General features: G+C 37.0%; 1 protein-coding gene across 13 annotated transcripts in view; it reads left to right on the top strand.

Annotated features, from left to right (window-relative positions):
- Positions 1-11253, top strand: part of MYT1L (myelin transcription factor 1 like) — a 303729-nt gene extending 292476 nt beyond the window's left edge. For all 13 annotated transcript variants that reach the window (XM_066179860.1, XM_066179851.1, XM_066179856.1 and 10 more), the window contains 4 exons: positions 376-467; positions 3489-3592; positions 8005-8148; positions 8470-11253. In XM_066179860.1, coding sequence (XP_066035957.1) covers positions 376-467; positions 3489-3592; positions 8005-8148; positions 8470-8610 — 481 coding nt within the window. In that variant the 3' untranslated portion in view covers positions 8611-11253. The remainder of the gene's footprint in view (positions 1-375; positions 468-3488; positions 3593-8004; positions 8149-8469) is intronic.
- Positions 11254-14485: the final 3232 nt, after the last annotated feature.

Here is a 14485-nt window from a genome sequence, read left to right as displayed (position 1 = left end):
GCATTCAGTTCCATGTTTGAACATATGAATCAAAAAAGAGTGGAAGTTCAGAGCAGGGACATGTAAATTCAGTTGGGAGTATTTATACAATAACTGCTTTTAGAATAAAACATTTTAGTAGAAGTATTTTGTCTTAGGAAAATTGAACTGTATATCTGACTTTTATATTAGCTGTCTATGCAAAAACAATCTGGAAGAAAAACAAAACAATGAAATCACTACTGGTAAGTCCTTTTTCTTTTCAGACTAGTGCACTCTTTCAGTGCTAGGCAGTGAAGATAAACTGTGTCTCTGATACTGTTTTTATTACAGGTTTGGATTACAGATTTCTTTTCAATGACCTGTCAAAATTAACAGGCTCCTTACTGTTCACAGTTTATCAGGATGCCCCAGAGCTACTTCAGCAATGAAGAAAGCAAAGCTGTCTGGAGAACAAATGCTAACAATAAAGCAGCGGGCCAGTAATGGTAAATTTTTAATCGTTACGTTCTTAAATACTAATTCTCTGTAAACTAAAGTTACTGTTACTCTATTACCTTTTTCCTATATGTACAAACCCACTCTATATAAATTGTGAACTCACTGTCAGTATATGTGAAACCAGGTCTTATGCCCTGGAAACCTGAGCCAGGAGTAGAGCAGTTGGATTGAGTTATGTCTATATAAATCTAAAGCTCTAAAATATTTCAAAGTAGAATATACCCTTATAATTTGCTGGTTCACATTTCATTCATCAAAGAGCGATAGTTAGTCTTATATTGTTGCAGGATTCAGAAGAGAAAAAGGGTTTGTTTCTAGAATGTCAATTCCTACTGAGCTCCCTTGAATTCATTTGGACCTATGGCTCTATAACCCTCTGGCAGATGGATATGGCTTTGTGCCATTTCAGCTCCAGGAATCTGCAGTTATTCCTGGCAACCTTGAGTTGCAGGGACAATGATGAAAGTACCTTGGATGAAAGTCAGAATAGTACCCTGGTAGTTGAAGGGCAGTAAAAGCAAAATGTAGGTGCTTCAGTTCAAGTAAGTAATATCATAAAGACTTGCCTGGGAGGTGGTCAAGTCCTGAGTTTTCTTGGAAAACTATGTAGTCACTTAGTCTGTGACAGTGCATGCCTTCTTAACTGTAGGTATTAACTGCATTTAGAGCCACAGAGCATTTGAATGCAGTGCAGGAGGACCTCAGCCCACATGGCCAGCATAGCTGGAGAATGCACTGGCTGTCTTTGTTCAAGAGCTTGTAACCATGGAGTACAAAATTTGGATGTTATTTGCTCTACAACCTGGGTAGTATTGAAAACTATAAGTATCTGCCATGCCCAGGAAGAATGCCTTAAGGAGTAATACGTGGATATTTTGGCTCCTTGGACACATGGCCTGACTGAGCCACCCAGTGGCCTTCCCATGACAGGTGACTACATTAATGGACAAGGGAAGAGCTACAGATGTCACTTACCTGGACTTCTGTAAAGCCACAGCCATGGTCTCCCACAACATCCTTCTCTCTGAATTGGAGAGAGATGGCTTTGATGGGTGCACTGTTAGGTGAATAAGGAATTGGTTGGATTGTCACATCCAGAGAGTAGTGGTCAATGGCTCAGAGTCCCAATGGACATCAGTGACAAGTGTTGTCCTTTAGGGGCCTTTACTGTGGCCAGTGTTATTTAATATCTGCATTAATAACATAGACAAAGGGATTGGGTGCACCCTCAGCAAATTTGCAGATGACACCAAGCTGTGGTGCAGTGACACTCCTGAAGGACAGGATGCCATCCAGAGGGACCTGGACAAACTGGAGAAGTGGCCCATGGGAATCTCATGTTTAACAAGACCAAGTGCAAGGTGCTGCACCTGGCTCAGGGTAAACCCCAGTATCAACACAGGCTGGGGAGGAACAGCTCCAGAGCAGCCCTGCCCAGAAGGATTTGGGGGTGCAGGGCGGGTGAGAGGCTGGACATGACCCAGCCATGTGCTCTCACAGCCTGGAGAGCCAAATGTGTCCTGGGCTGAACCAAAGGCAGCGTGGGCAGAGGTGAGGGAGGGGATTCTGCCCCTCTGCTCTGGTGAGACCCCGCCTGCAGGTCTGCATCAGCTCTGGGGTCCCAGCACAGGAAGGACATGGATCTGGTGGAGCAAGTCCAGACAAGGCCACAAAGATCATCAGAGGGATGGAGCCTCTCTGCTGTGAGGAAAGGTTGAGAGAATTGGGATTGTTCACCTTGTAAAAGAGATGGCTTAGAGGTGACCTAATTGCAGCCTTCGACCACCTGAAGGGATCCTACAATGAAGATGGAGAGGGACTATTTACAAGGGTACATTGTGACAGAACAAAGGAAAGGGCCTCAAACTGCAAGAGAGTAGGTTTAGATTAGATATTAGGAAAATACTCTTTACTGTAAGAATGGTGAGACACTAGAACAGGTTGTCCAGAGAAGCTGTGGATTCCTCATCCCTGGAAGTGTTTCAGGCCAGGCTGGATAGGGCTCTGAGAAACCTGGTCTAGTGGAAGGTCTTTCAGCCCATGGCAGAGGGTTTGAAACTAGATAATCTTTAAGGTCCCTTCCAATCCAAGCCACTCTATGATTCTATGACATCTTTCCTATCAGAGTCGGGCACTATGGGAAAAGGTGTGAAAGAATCACACCAGCAGAATGAGAGTGGGAACATCAGTTTCTCTGGCTTTAGATGTTCAAGTCACACTTTGACTTGAGAAAAAAACAGATCTGTCTGTCTCTTCCAAGTATTATTTTATTCTTTGTTATATTAATTAAAAGGATAAATTAAATAAACTGTTACCATTTATTCCTGTCTGAATTCTTAAAAATGCAGGTACTTCTAAAATTCTGTGGTTTTTAATATTTTAATATTTTAATATTTCTCAAAAAATGTGAGAAAGCACTTCCATTTTGCAAATTACTCTATATATTTTTATTTTATAACACCTTTCTGAACCCTTCATAAACCATTGTGAGCCTTCATCAAGCATTAAAAACAACTGCAGAATCATAATATATCCCGGTACATCAACAAAATTTCTCTTTGTTGAGAATTAATTCTGAATTAGTTACAGGTTCTCTTGATAATGCTGTAATATGAAGAGATTACCATGTTAAGATTTTTTTTACTTTCTTTCAGAAGATCTGTAAGTGGACACACACTTTAAATAAATTACATATGACAGTGGAGAAAAATTTCTTGCTGCAGGTGCATTTCTTATAGCATGAAGTTAAATGAGTGTATATGAAGTTAAAGGTCCTTTTGATCCTCCAGGCATTTTCAACACTTTTCACTGGAGAATTACTGCAAATTTAAAAGGAAAAGTAGTGGAAAATACTTTTTTTTTAACTGCAGAATAAAAGTTGGAAGAATGCTTCCTTTTTCTTTTTTGCTTGAAATAAATTGATTTTCAAATATAGAAATAATTAATTCACTGAACTGTGATTTAAACCTTAATTATTTTAACACCCCTTTTATTTTTATGTCACACAGGTATAGAAAATGATGAAGAAATTAAACAGTTAGATGAAGAAATCAAAGAACTAAATGAATCCAACTCCCAGATGGAAGCTGATATGATTAAACTCAGAACTCAGGTAACAGTTTTATGAAGCCCTAAATTCAAGCTGCCTTTTCTACATGACTGATTAAAAAATATAGGAAATATATTGTTCCCTTTTATGTTTCTTATATATTGACATCTATGCATAATTTGCTATTTATAAAATTTTAAAACAGTGTTCATTATGCAATTTTCACATCAGTTACCAATAGTAAAAAAAAAAACAAACAAAAAGAACTCAGCAAAATACATTCTTTAAAATAATGGCAAAACATGACCTGTCATGGTCAGCTTGGTGTTTCCCCTTGATAAGGTTATGCCTTTCTAATAGCAGTTAAAATATTGTGTGACAGCATGGTCATTAACATAAGCTACAAGGTGAAGGAGCCTAGATTAATAACATGGCTTTTGCCACGTCTTACAAAGGAAATTTAGACAGAGAAGTGAGTACCTGTTACACTTCATGATGTGATACACTAAATGCCGCCCTTGGCAGCGGTAGTGGTCCCAGAGGTCCAGTTTAATTCTTTTTTCATTCCACATAAAATTTTTTGGGGAAAAAAAAAAAGCAGAAAACCTAACATTAGACTATTAATTAAAATTCCATTATTCAGCAGTCCTAAAACTGGATGGAAAAAGCAAAAGAAGAAAATCAGTTGAGTTCCCCTAGAATTTTTCAGTGTCCAGCATAGATTCTGGTGCTTGTCTCTTCATATGATTTGCACACAGGCACCAACAGTAAAATTTGTCACAGTCACTATTTGTCAGTCTTTAGTCCCACAGTCACAGTCACCCAAATGATCTCAATGGAAACAGAGTAAACCATTTGTTGTTCTTTGCTGCTTCTGGAGGTGGGCACCATGTTCATTCTCCTTCTCCTTCTCCTCTTGTATAGTCATAAATACAAGGCAGGATGTGCTTCTTCAACTTGGTTTTTCTTGGATTTCTAAACCTTAGCCAGATTGATATTGAAACCTCACTTCTTCCTTATGCCTGCATTCAGAGTTCTGCTGCCATTATTCAGCCTTCATAGGATTTGATTCATGGTTTACACAGTTTCCTGATCTGACCAAATATAACTGTAGGGTAATGAGGACAAAATCTGCAAGAACATAAAGCAAGAATAACCAGTGGCAGGAAAATTACATATATTTGTCTTGAAAAATTTGGTCATAAATTTTGAATCTGGCAGTTTCCAATTGCCTTATGCTTTCTTCTGCTTAATATGCTGAAGATACTATTCACATACAGACTAATTTAGCTGAGTTTTTAAAAAATGTGAAGCAGTTTGGCTGTAACGTGTACATTAGGTAAATGCTCCAGTTGTCAGTAATTTACTGCACTTTTATATTTTGCCAGATGAATTGAAAAATAAAGCCATGATAACACTATGGCAGGCATGAACATGTACTGAGTTTCAGAGATTTATCTAGGAATTTCACATCAAGCTTTGTTCTGAAATGACTACAGAAGCCATACTTCAGTGGCCTCAGTTCCAGATTCAGACTGTGAATGAATATGCCATTGCATATTCTTAGAAATCAGATTAGGCACTTGTGGGACCACTGAATGTTCTTGGTAAAAGAAGGCTCAGCTGGTGATTGTACCATTAAGTAAAAGGGATATTTTTCACACTTAAGTGCAGCAGATTTAGGAAAAGGGTAGATTAAATGATTAATGGGATTTTAAAAAGTAGAAGTACAAGAGACCATGAAAACATTATTTTGTCTACCAGTCATCCTTACTTCCTAAAATTTTCCTAAACTAAACCTGACAGGTGCTTGTCTAACCTGTTTTTATTTCCCGTACTAGAAATTCCACAATCTCTGGGTAATCTGGTCTAATAATTATCTGGTTTTGCCTGACTTGCTACTAAGGCCCTGTAGAGAATCCCAAGTTAAACTTCACAAAAAAATTCAGAGGCCTTAGCTTTGAATTCATGCACTCTCCTAAAGATTAGAAATTTACATTTACAATGCATAGAGAGTTACATCATAGTCATTATCAAACTATTAGGAGGATCAAAGTCAACAGTCTCCTTTATTTGCAAAAGTAAAATTATATTGGGCATAACAAAATATTTGCTGATAAATCGTTAGAAAATCATTGTGCAACTCAGTAAGACTTGACAGGTGGGGAATATGCAATGGGAAAATAGTGGAAGTTATGTGAATACCAGAAGTAGCAAGTCTTTTTTGATACAGATTTGCAACCCTTATGATTCTAAGTGCCAGTGAAAGTTTTTCATATGACGGGAACAGGAAATTCTTCCACATAGAATTTTTCTATTTAATAAAGTGAAAAGTTAAGCTTTTTTCTTAGCTGAAGCAGTTGTAAGACTCTCCTTTACTCAGCTGCCTTTTTACTTAAGACTTTGGAGAAAGAATTTTTAACCCAAGATCTTCTAGTAAATTTGTTCAAATTTAACATGCAATAATGAGAGGAGCAGAAACACATAAAGGGGAGAGGGGAAGAACAAATCTGCAAATAATTATGTGTTTCATACAAGCAACAGATTATCCTATTTTCAGAATACATACAAGTAAACATTTCTTAGTTTTAGCGTAAAATGTGGGGGGGGAAAGTTCAGCCTTTAAGCAAAAAAATACAATATTTAAATTTAAAACAGATGAACTTACAGATGCATACTAAGTGAAGTAGTGAGAAATGCTGATCATCTGCCACTGTATTTGCAGATACTCAGCATCTCATGAAAAAAAAAGATTATTCAAGTTGCAATGCTCAGCTAGATAGAAAATCTGTAGATTGTCAGCTCCTGCTGAAGTTAGTGTGAGGTGGCTGCAGTAGCCATATTGAACTAAGCCTTCATTGGTATCAGACTCCTCATTCTGGTCTTCAATATAAAAAGAAAATTAGGATAGATACTGGAGTATGACTTGACTCTAAGAAGCACCTATGAAAGGTGTTTTGCATTTGGATACAGCACTTCCCTCCAATATAAACAAGCTGAAAGCAAAATAAGAAAGGAGGATCAGGTGTCCAGGTTCAAAGATGAAGACAGTATTTTCCTTACTGATATATTTGGTGGAAATAGCTCAGAATCAATGAACTGTGACAAAACCAAGTCCCTACAGTACTGGCAACTTGGATTAACTGCAATATGCACCCGTAGTCAAAGCAAGAGATACTTGGAGACTGTTTATTTAGACACATCACTTTTCAAAGTTACTTCTATCAACTGATGGGCTGTATTTCCATAAGTAGACTGAAACTTTAGGTCCAAAATAAAACATATCTCAGACTACCTGACTGTGCCACCAGTTTACAAACGTTTACTCACCCATGGTCAAGTTAATATGCGCTTAAGGACCTATGACCTTCTGCCCATTACTACTGCACAAACCTCTGACCTTGCCATCAGCATTTTAATTGTATCAATTCTTCCCATAGCTCACTCTCTAGGCCAGTGTAGAAATGGATAAACCTCATTTTGAGAATTCAAAACCTTGTGTTCTTTGGCATTTTTTCCACTTCACTGGCTTCTTTTTTCTTGTCAATGCATATTTTTACCTACACACACACAGAGCACACTGTACACTCTGTAATAGATGTTAACAGTTATCACTCCATGTGGAAAGTAAGGACAGGGCTACAGAGGAAAGTGCAGACAGATATGAGTGAGCTCTGCATGTGCTCTTGATGAGCTAGACATAAGCCAGAGCCCATCTGAAGTCCTTATAACTCCATTAGCACAATGCTCTCCACAAGCTCAGGGAAGCTTTCTCTCAGCAATGCTTTTAGCTCAAGCAGGGCACCATGCAAGGTCATAGCTAATGTGTTTGGTCGCCTGGAAACACAGACAGAGCACAGTCTCGGTTGTTTTCACCTGTACATGAAGCAATGCCACAGGGCTATGTGCAAATATTCTTCAGTTTCTTCAGTTTTATAAGTCATTATATGTGTTGGAAAACTTTCTGAATTTGTACATACATTGCAATAACATGCGGTTGTTGCACAGAATCATATTATGCTTTCAAAGAGCTGAACACTGGCAGCAAGGAGCTGTGCATGCTTAACCAACAAGATATACGTGTAGCTGAAAATATAAGAAAAGCATGACACTGCAGAATGCCCTTAAGGTTGGCTTCTAGGAGTTAAACTGCATGGGTGAACTTGCAGAACTAAGGTCCTTAAAGCCCTTTTAACTATACAAGAAAAGCTCTAAAGGAGTGGAATCAAATCCAAGTTCATTCACTCACTATTACCAGTATTGAAAAGACAAGCTGTTAAAGTTATGCAACATACAGTGGGAATAAGAAAGCCTTGGTGATGGTAAGAACTGCAGACTCAAGCAAACCTTTTTAAACATGAATGAATAGACCTTTTCTCCTTTCCCTGGTATTTCAGTTCTCTTTCCTTTCAAAGAGTGCATGCTTTGTACCAGTTTGCCTTATGTTACATTGTACACAAATTTGTCCATTTTAGATTACCACAATGGAGAGCAACCTGAAGACGATAGAAGAGGAGAACAAAGTAATTGAACAGCAAAATGAGTCTCTTCTTCATGAGTTGGCCAATTTAAGCCAGTCTTTAATTCATAGTCTAGCTAATATCCAGCTGCCACATATGGTAAGTGATTGAGAGCACAAGTTAAGGAATTTGGCGATCTTCAGTTCACCTCATACAATAGATACCTTTTTTTTATGTTTATGTTTCATCAACCAGTTGGATATTTGTGGTAACAGCACTGAAACCATAGAGATACATTTAACTGCTAACAGACATGGAGGGCCTGTTCCAGAGTATCCTGTAAAATTAAGTAAGAACTAAATAGGCTTTTTAAATATTATAAAAATGGTGGCAGTATGCCTTGCTAATATGTTATGCTTAAATGAATATACGATTAAGAAAATAAAAGTTGTATATGAACTACTATTTAATATCTCGTAGGAACCAATCAATGAACAAAATTTTGATGCTTACGTGACCACTTTGACGGACATGTATACAAATCAAGATCGTTATCAGAGTCCAGAAAATAAAGCCCTACTGGAAAATATAAAGCAGGCTGTGAGAGGAATTCAGGTCTGAACAGCTGCTATAGTGATGAAAATCTTGCTTAAAAAAAGGATGCCTCTTGTTTTTTGCTGCTGTAATTTACCAGAAAGTGTTATATATTTATTTCTGTTTGAAACAGTGTTACGCTTACAAGACTTCATAATGATTTTATGTCTTGCTTTAAAGATAGTAACTGCAGAATAGTTTTTTGAATACATTCACATTTTGTACGTTTTCATATAAGCTGACATAGTGTGATATGCCATGTAATGTTTATAGCTGCTAATGTATGCACATTTTTGGGGTATATATATTTCTGAAGAGGTAAGCTGATCAAAATAAATAGAGTGTAAATTCTTTTTAATGCTTTAGTGATTAAATGTTTTAGTATTTTGAACTGAAATGGACAAAAAAAAAAACAGCTTTGAATGACAATGTTGCAGTCTGCAGCCACTTTTTAAACACTATCATTTTGCCTCATGTTGGAGGATTTTATGGGATTTAAGAAGTACATTTTGTGTGCATATTGTTTCATAGCAAGAATTGGTTGCAAAAATGCTTTATTTTTGAACAATGCTTGAAAATATTATGTGACTTTTGTTTTTGAAGGATGGTGTGTGGTGGGGGCAATAAAATGAGGTTTTTTGAATTCCAAGAAAATGGCATGGATTAGATGTAAGTTACAAAATGGGTAATTTATTGTAAGACAACATCAAGCCATGGAAACTTGACAGAAGATTCAAAGCAGCTTAAACAGCACTTTTTAATTAACTTCTAAGCATTACATGGTATGAATATGGGAACTTCCATTATGAAAAGAACTATATCAGAGGTGGACAACGTGAAGATTTCAGCTTTTGTTTTCAAATAAACTTTGGAGCCAACATTCTCTTATTTCTACCGGACTGCTAGTGCCCCTCTGAACTATCTGTTCTAGCAATGTAGTTCATCTTTCAGAAATTCTGTGGTTTCAATTCAAGATGGAGGACAATATTTAAAAGTCAATATTGCCTTTTCACATCTTTAATTTTGGGATAAATACAAATGATCTGTGTCTGTTAGAGTTACTGAACTGCATTCATTGCTGTCTGTAGTAGGAATGCAGTTCAGTAAAGATTTTCCTTTTGCTTTGCCAAACATTTGATCCCATTTTTAACATTTTAATATTTATGTTTTGCTTTTTGTTGGAGAACAATCATTAATGCAGCATTCACATATGCTTTGTATTTGTTCTACTATCACCTATTGCAAAAATGAATGCAATCAAATTTTTAATGTAATTAAATATACTTCGGCACTTTTTTGCTTTAAACAGGATCATTTTAAGGTAAAACTTATTTGTACCTTCAAGATTTGATTGTTTTCTTCAAAAATGACTGCACTATATGTATGCATAAGACCACTTTTTATTACTACATTTTTCTTTTTTAAGTAGTAAATTTGGTGATGTGTTGTGTTTTACAGATGTTGAATTTATTTAAATTTGATAGCATATCTTTTCCTTCCATGTCTTGATGTTATGCAGAAAGTACAAAAGTACTTTAAAATTTTGTTATGAAAAAGATGGGTTTTGTAAAAAATAAAATATTTTTAGCAGAACAGGACTTACAGGGTCATTGTCCCCACAATGTGCCAGTTGACTATTTGCACTTACCTTGCCCTATATATCCATACGGAGGTGTGCAATTTCTTGTGTCATTAGCCTTGTGACACTAAACCTGAACAAATTATAGTGGAAGCCATTATGGCCAATCCAGTAATATTGCTAAGGGAGACTACAGGGATCTCACAACAAATATTCTGATACAATACTCAACCTCGGTATATATATATATGTATAAATATATGTATATCCCAGCGGCACTTTATACTATTCACTGTACAAAAGCTTACAGTTTTCCACGAGGACTTTAATAACTAGCTGGGAAAAGATTATGTAATTACTTTGGGGCTCTGCAGTATCTTATCTGTACAGTGCCCTTTTTCTGTTGTGCTATTAGTTGTAGCTGCCATGCTCAGAATTGCCTTTTTGAGAGCTGAAGCAAGGTGCTTGTTGTTCACCTTCTGCCATATATATTGTACTTTTGCCCTAGCCTCCTTTTAGGGCTTTCATTGTTCATAATGGCATATGCATTTTTCCACTGCATTGTGTCTGCAGCTTCTTTGCCAATATAGTAATGCTTTCAGTAGAGTAATAGATAGTATCAGTTTTGGATTCTTATTGTTATCACCTATGTACAATGGAAAGGGATTTTAAGCACAAATCTGCTGCTCATCTAATGTTGGTACATAATATCAAATCAAAAGTTATCTGTGACTATTATATAGGGATCACAAAAGTGTCACATATTAGAATGCTGACCTTTCATATGAAATTATTGTGAGTCATCAGAGTTTATTTATTATAACTTATTGTTCATATTCATTTCTAAGTTAATTTAAGTAATCATTTATTAAGACAGAATTTTGTATAAACTATTTATTGTGCTCTCTGTGGAACTGAAGTTTGATTTATTTTTGTACTACACGGCATGGATTTGTTGACATTTTAATTTTGCTATAAATGTGTGGAATCACAAGTTGCTGTGATACTTCATTTTTAAATTGTGAACTTTGTACAAATTTTGTCATGCTGGATGTTAACACATCTTACTCTAAATAAATAAAAAAATGTGTTGCCACATTTGTAGCACAGTGGTTCTATGATCACTTTCAGCATTTTCACTTTATTTCAGACATGACATTACTACAAAGAAATCCTCAGAGACCTTTTTATCAAGAAGACTTGGCTGTTGATTCCTCAAATTCTGCTCAAATGATGCTCTTCCTACTCTCCATAAATGCATAAGCACAATATATTTGTTCTAACATTTTGGGACTTCCTAGAAAGAAATTGAATAGTATTTTCTTGGCCCAAATAGTCTGACTGAAGTATTGTGTGCAACATATTTAAATACATTGATAATCAGGTTCCTAGACTCAGAAATAGTAATAAGGCAATGGAAAATGAACCTTAGTTGGAAAGCTTTTCCCTTTCTTCTGATCTGCACTAAGGCTTCAAGCTGCTTTTAGAACCAGTCAGCTGAAGAGTTGAATGACAAGAGTCAGCCAACACTTCTGGTCATCACTGCCTGTGACAGAAACTGAGACCATCAATACATCTGTCACATGCCATATTCTGCACCATGATGTAACCCATGTTACCCCTGCAGTGAATCAATAACTGCATAAGATTTCACTAGCAGTGTTATAATACAACCTAATTAAAAACATCTTCCTTGAAAACAAACAAGTGTAACTACACAGAGAATTGGTAATTAATTGATTTATAAACATAATTACTACTTTACCATATGCTTGGGTTCCTGTATTGAGTATATATTAAGTCCAGCATTATGCAGTGGTGTCAATAATTAATGCTGTACATTATCCCTGCCTGCCATTACTCTTAATTGCATTCCTGAGCGATCATCCTAAACGACCAAGACAGGAGCACCAATACAAACTGTAGAGTGTCTCTCTCCCCCTAGCAAAGGCTGGTCAGCTTCTGGGGGAGTGGGAAACATAGGTAGGAGGGTCTAGGACACCTTGCACAGCAGAGTGCAGAACAAAAAGGCAGGAAAAGCCATGCAGTCAACTACAGAAATCACTGCAAGAAAGAGGAAGATAATCTGTGTGTATACACAATGTGATACAAATGTTTTTGTAGGTAAGATGGGGAACATCTCAGAAAATCTGATCTTCAGCATCACATACAAAATTTTATTCTTAATCATTCCTATATGATCCATTTTCTTAACCTTATGACACTATGATCATGTACAGCCACAGAAGTTTATTTCATATTAGAATTTGGTACCTCCAACTGTGAGACTTTTATAGGAATAAAACCAAAACCATAACAAAACAGCAAACCTTAAAAAAAAGAATGAGAAACTGCAGGAGGTGAACAGATGAAAAAAGTGAACATTTTGGAGGATAACTGTGTTTTGAATCTCAGTACACCAATGGGCTGGTATGATGCAGAGTACATAAAGGCGTCATGTTCTCTACATTAGTAGTCAGATGAGCAGTGAAGTAGTTAATGCCACTCCCTGCCTCTGTCTCCTGCCAACATCAGTATCTCTTCTGACAAATCCTTTTGCCAGAGGATATGAGCCAACTCCTCTGGTCTTGTTAGGACCATTTTTCCATTGTTCCAATCAACAGGCTATTCTCTGTGCTTGTGGACTTAATCCTTCTTGAATTTTTTTTTTACTTAATCCTACTTGAGCCTCCTGTGCCCAGTATCCCAAATGATGTCTTCATAAACAATGTTAGATCTCTCTATTCCTATTGCTCAGGAATACTTTGCAAGTCACTACATCCTTGTATTACATTTTGCTTTTTCTTGATCATTCAGACAGCTCTTAGACCTGTACCAACTGTTACATTTTCATCAAGTTTTGTAATAGATCAAAAAAATGTCTATTATCTCTAAGCAATCTCTAACCTTGCCTTTTTATTTAGTCCATCATATCATCAAGTCCTTTATGTACAATATATCAATTCTGTGCTGATATATCAATCTTCTCATCTTCGGTAATTTCTGGTTTTGTTATTTAAAAACAGTAATGGGATTGCATGCCTCAGTAGTACCAAAAAGACAAAAATTATGTCAGAAACTGTATGCACAAATAACTTTGAGCTCTGCCTTGTCACTACTATATATAGAGTTTTACTTCCTTATAAAGCAATGGGGAAGATGTGGAATGGAGCATGTGCAATCAATTATTCATTCAACACTTCTTGTGGAGAAAACCAGATCTAAGTCTAGAGCAAGAGTTTTCATTACAGACACTTTTTTCAATGGATTGAAATTGATCTCTAAGCAGAACATTTAACCCAGCTGACAGTAGACTTGATTTTCTTAACTACCTCTCATGAATGATAAGAAATAATCTGGGGATTCTCCAGATACACTGACTTTATATTAAAAATCACTCCTCTTGCAAATGCCTCCAAAAAGCATGATCAGCCCAACTGTATGGGAAAGGATCAAAAAAAACCAAACAAACAAACAAACAAAAAAAAAGCTGCAGAACAAGTAAACATGGTCAGTAAGAAGCAAAAGAAACAGAACTGTCAGACCATCAAAAATGCAGACATGTAAAATGGAACAAGTAGCAAAAAAAAGATAGGAACACTCGTGATGGGATGATGCACAGCCCTCTCAAGAAGGAAATGAATGCAGGCTATGGTGGAGCCAGAGGATGCCACAGGCATACCAAGTGGATGTTTCTCAGAAGTAATTATGTTTTTCTGATACTCACCTATTGACACTTGCACTTACTCCTTGTTTTTGCATTATGCCCTGGACTCTGCCCTGTCCAAAGGTTTTGCTACTTTTGCTACATGATTCAGGCTGCCAATGAGAGAAGCTCTAACCTGAAATTAGCTTTAGATGTGTCTCGCTTTTGTGAGCTGAAAATAAGAAACTTTTAAGACTAAAAAGTCAAACTGCTTCACTGAAAAAAACTGATAGTTTGTCTCCTACTGCATGCCAAACATTAGGGCCGCACACACTGACACTGAGCATATGTCTGAGGAGCAACCAACTGTGCAGTGGGGGTGACTGATGAAGTTTCTTTCTTCAGCCCTGAAACACTCTCTATGTTGGATGACCTAGATTTGTGGGTACCTGTTACTTTGCTCAAGCACCCACTTTCCTTTTGACACTTAAAGAAAGGGAGTATCCCCCTGGACGAAAGAACCTCGGGCCAGGTTGTCTTCTTTGTCAGACCTTGTAGCCTCACTTGAGGATTTCCCTTGCTTCTGGCTCCTCTGGTGATGCTTGTCCTGCTATTCCCTTGCCAGTAGCTCTGGGGCTGCTGGCACTGAGTGGTCCCAGAGGCAGCAATACCTGCAG

This window comes from Chamaea fasciata, unplaced genomic scaffold, assembly GCF_029207755.1.
Source record: "Chamaea fasciata isolate MVZ Bird 193981 ecotype frontalis unplaced genomic scaffold, bChaFas1.0.hap1 SCAF_3, whole genome shotgun sequence".
Taxonomy (NCBI): domain Eukaryota; kingdom Metazoa; phylum Chordata; class Aves; order Passeriformes; family Sylviidae; genus Chamaea; species Chamaea fasciata.
The sequence above is the reverse complement of the archived record's forward strand: the minus strand, read 5'-3'. Positions and strand labels throughout refer to the sequence as shown.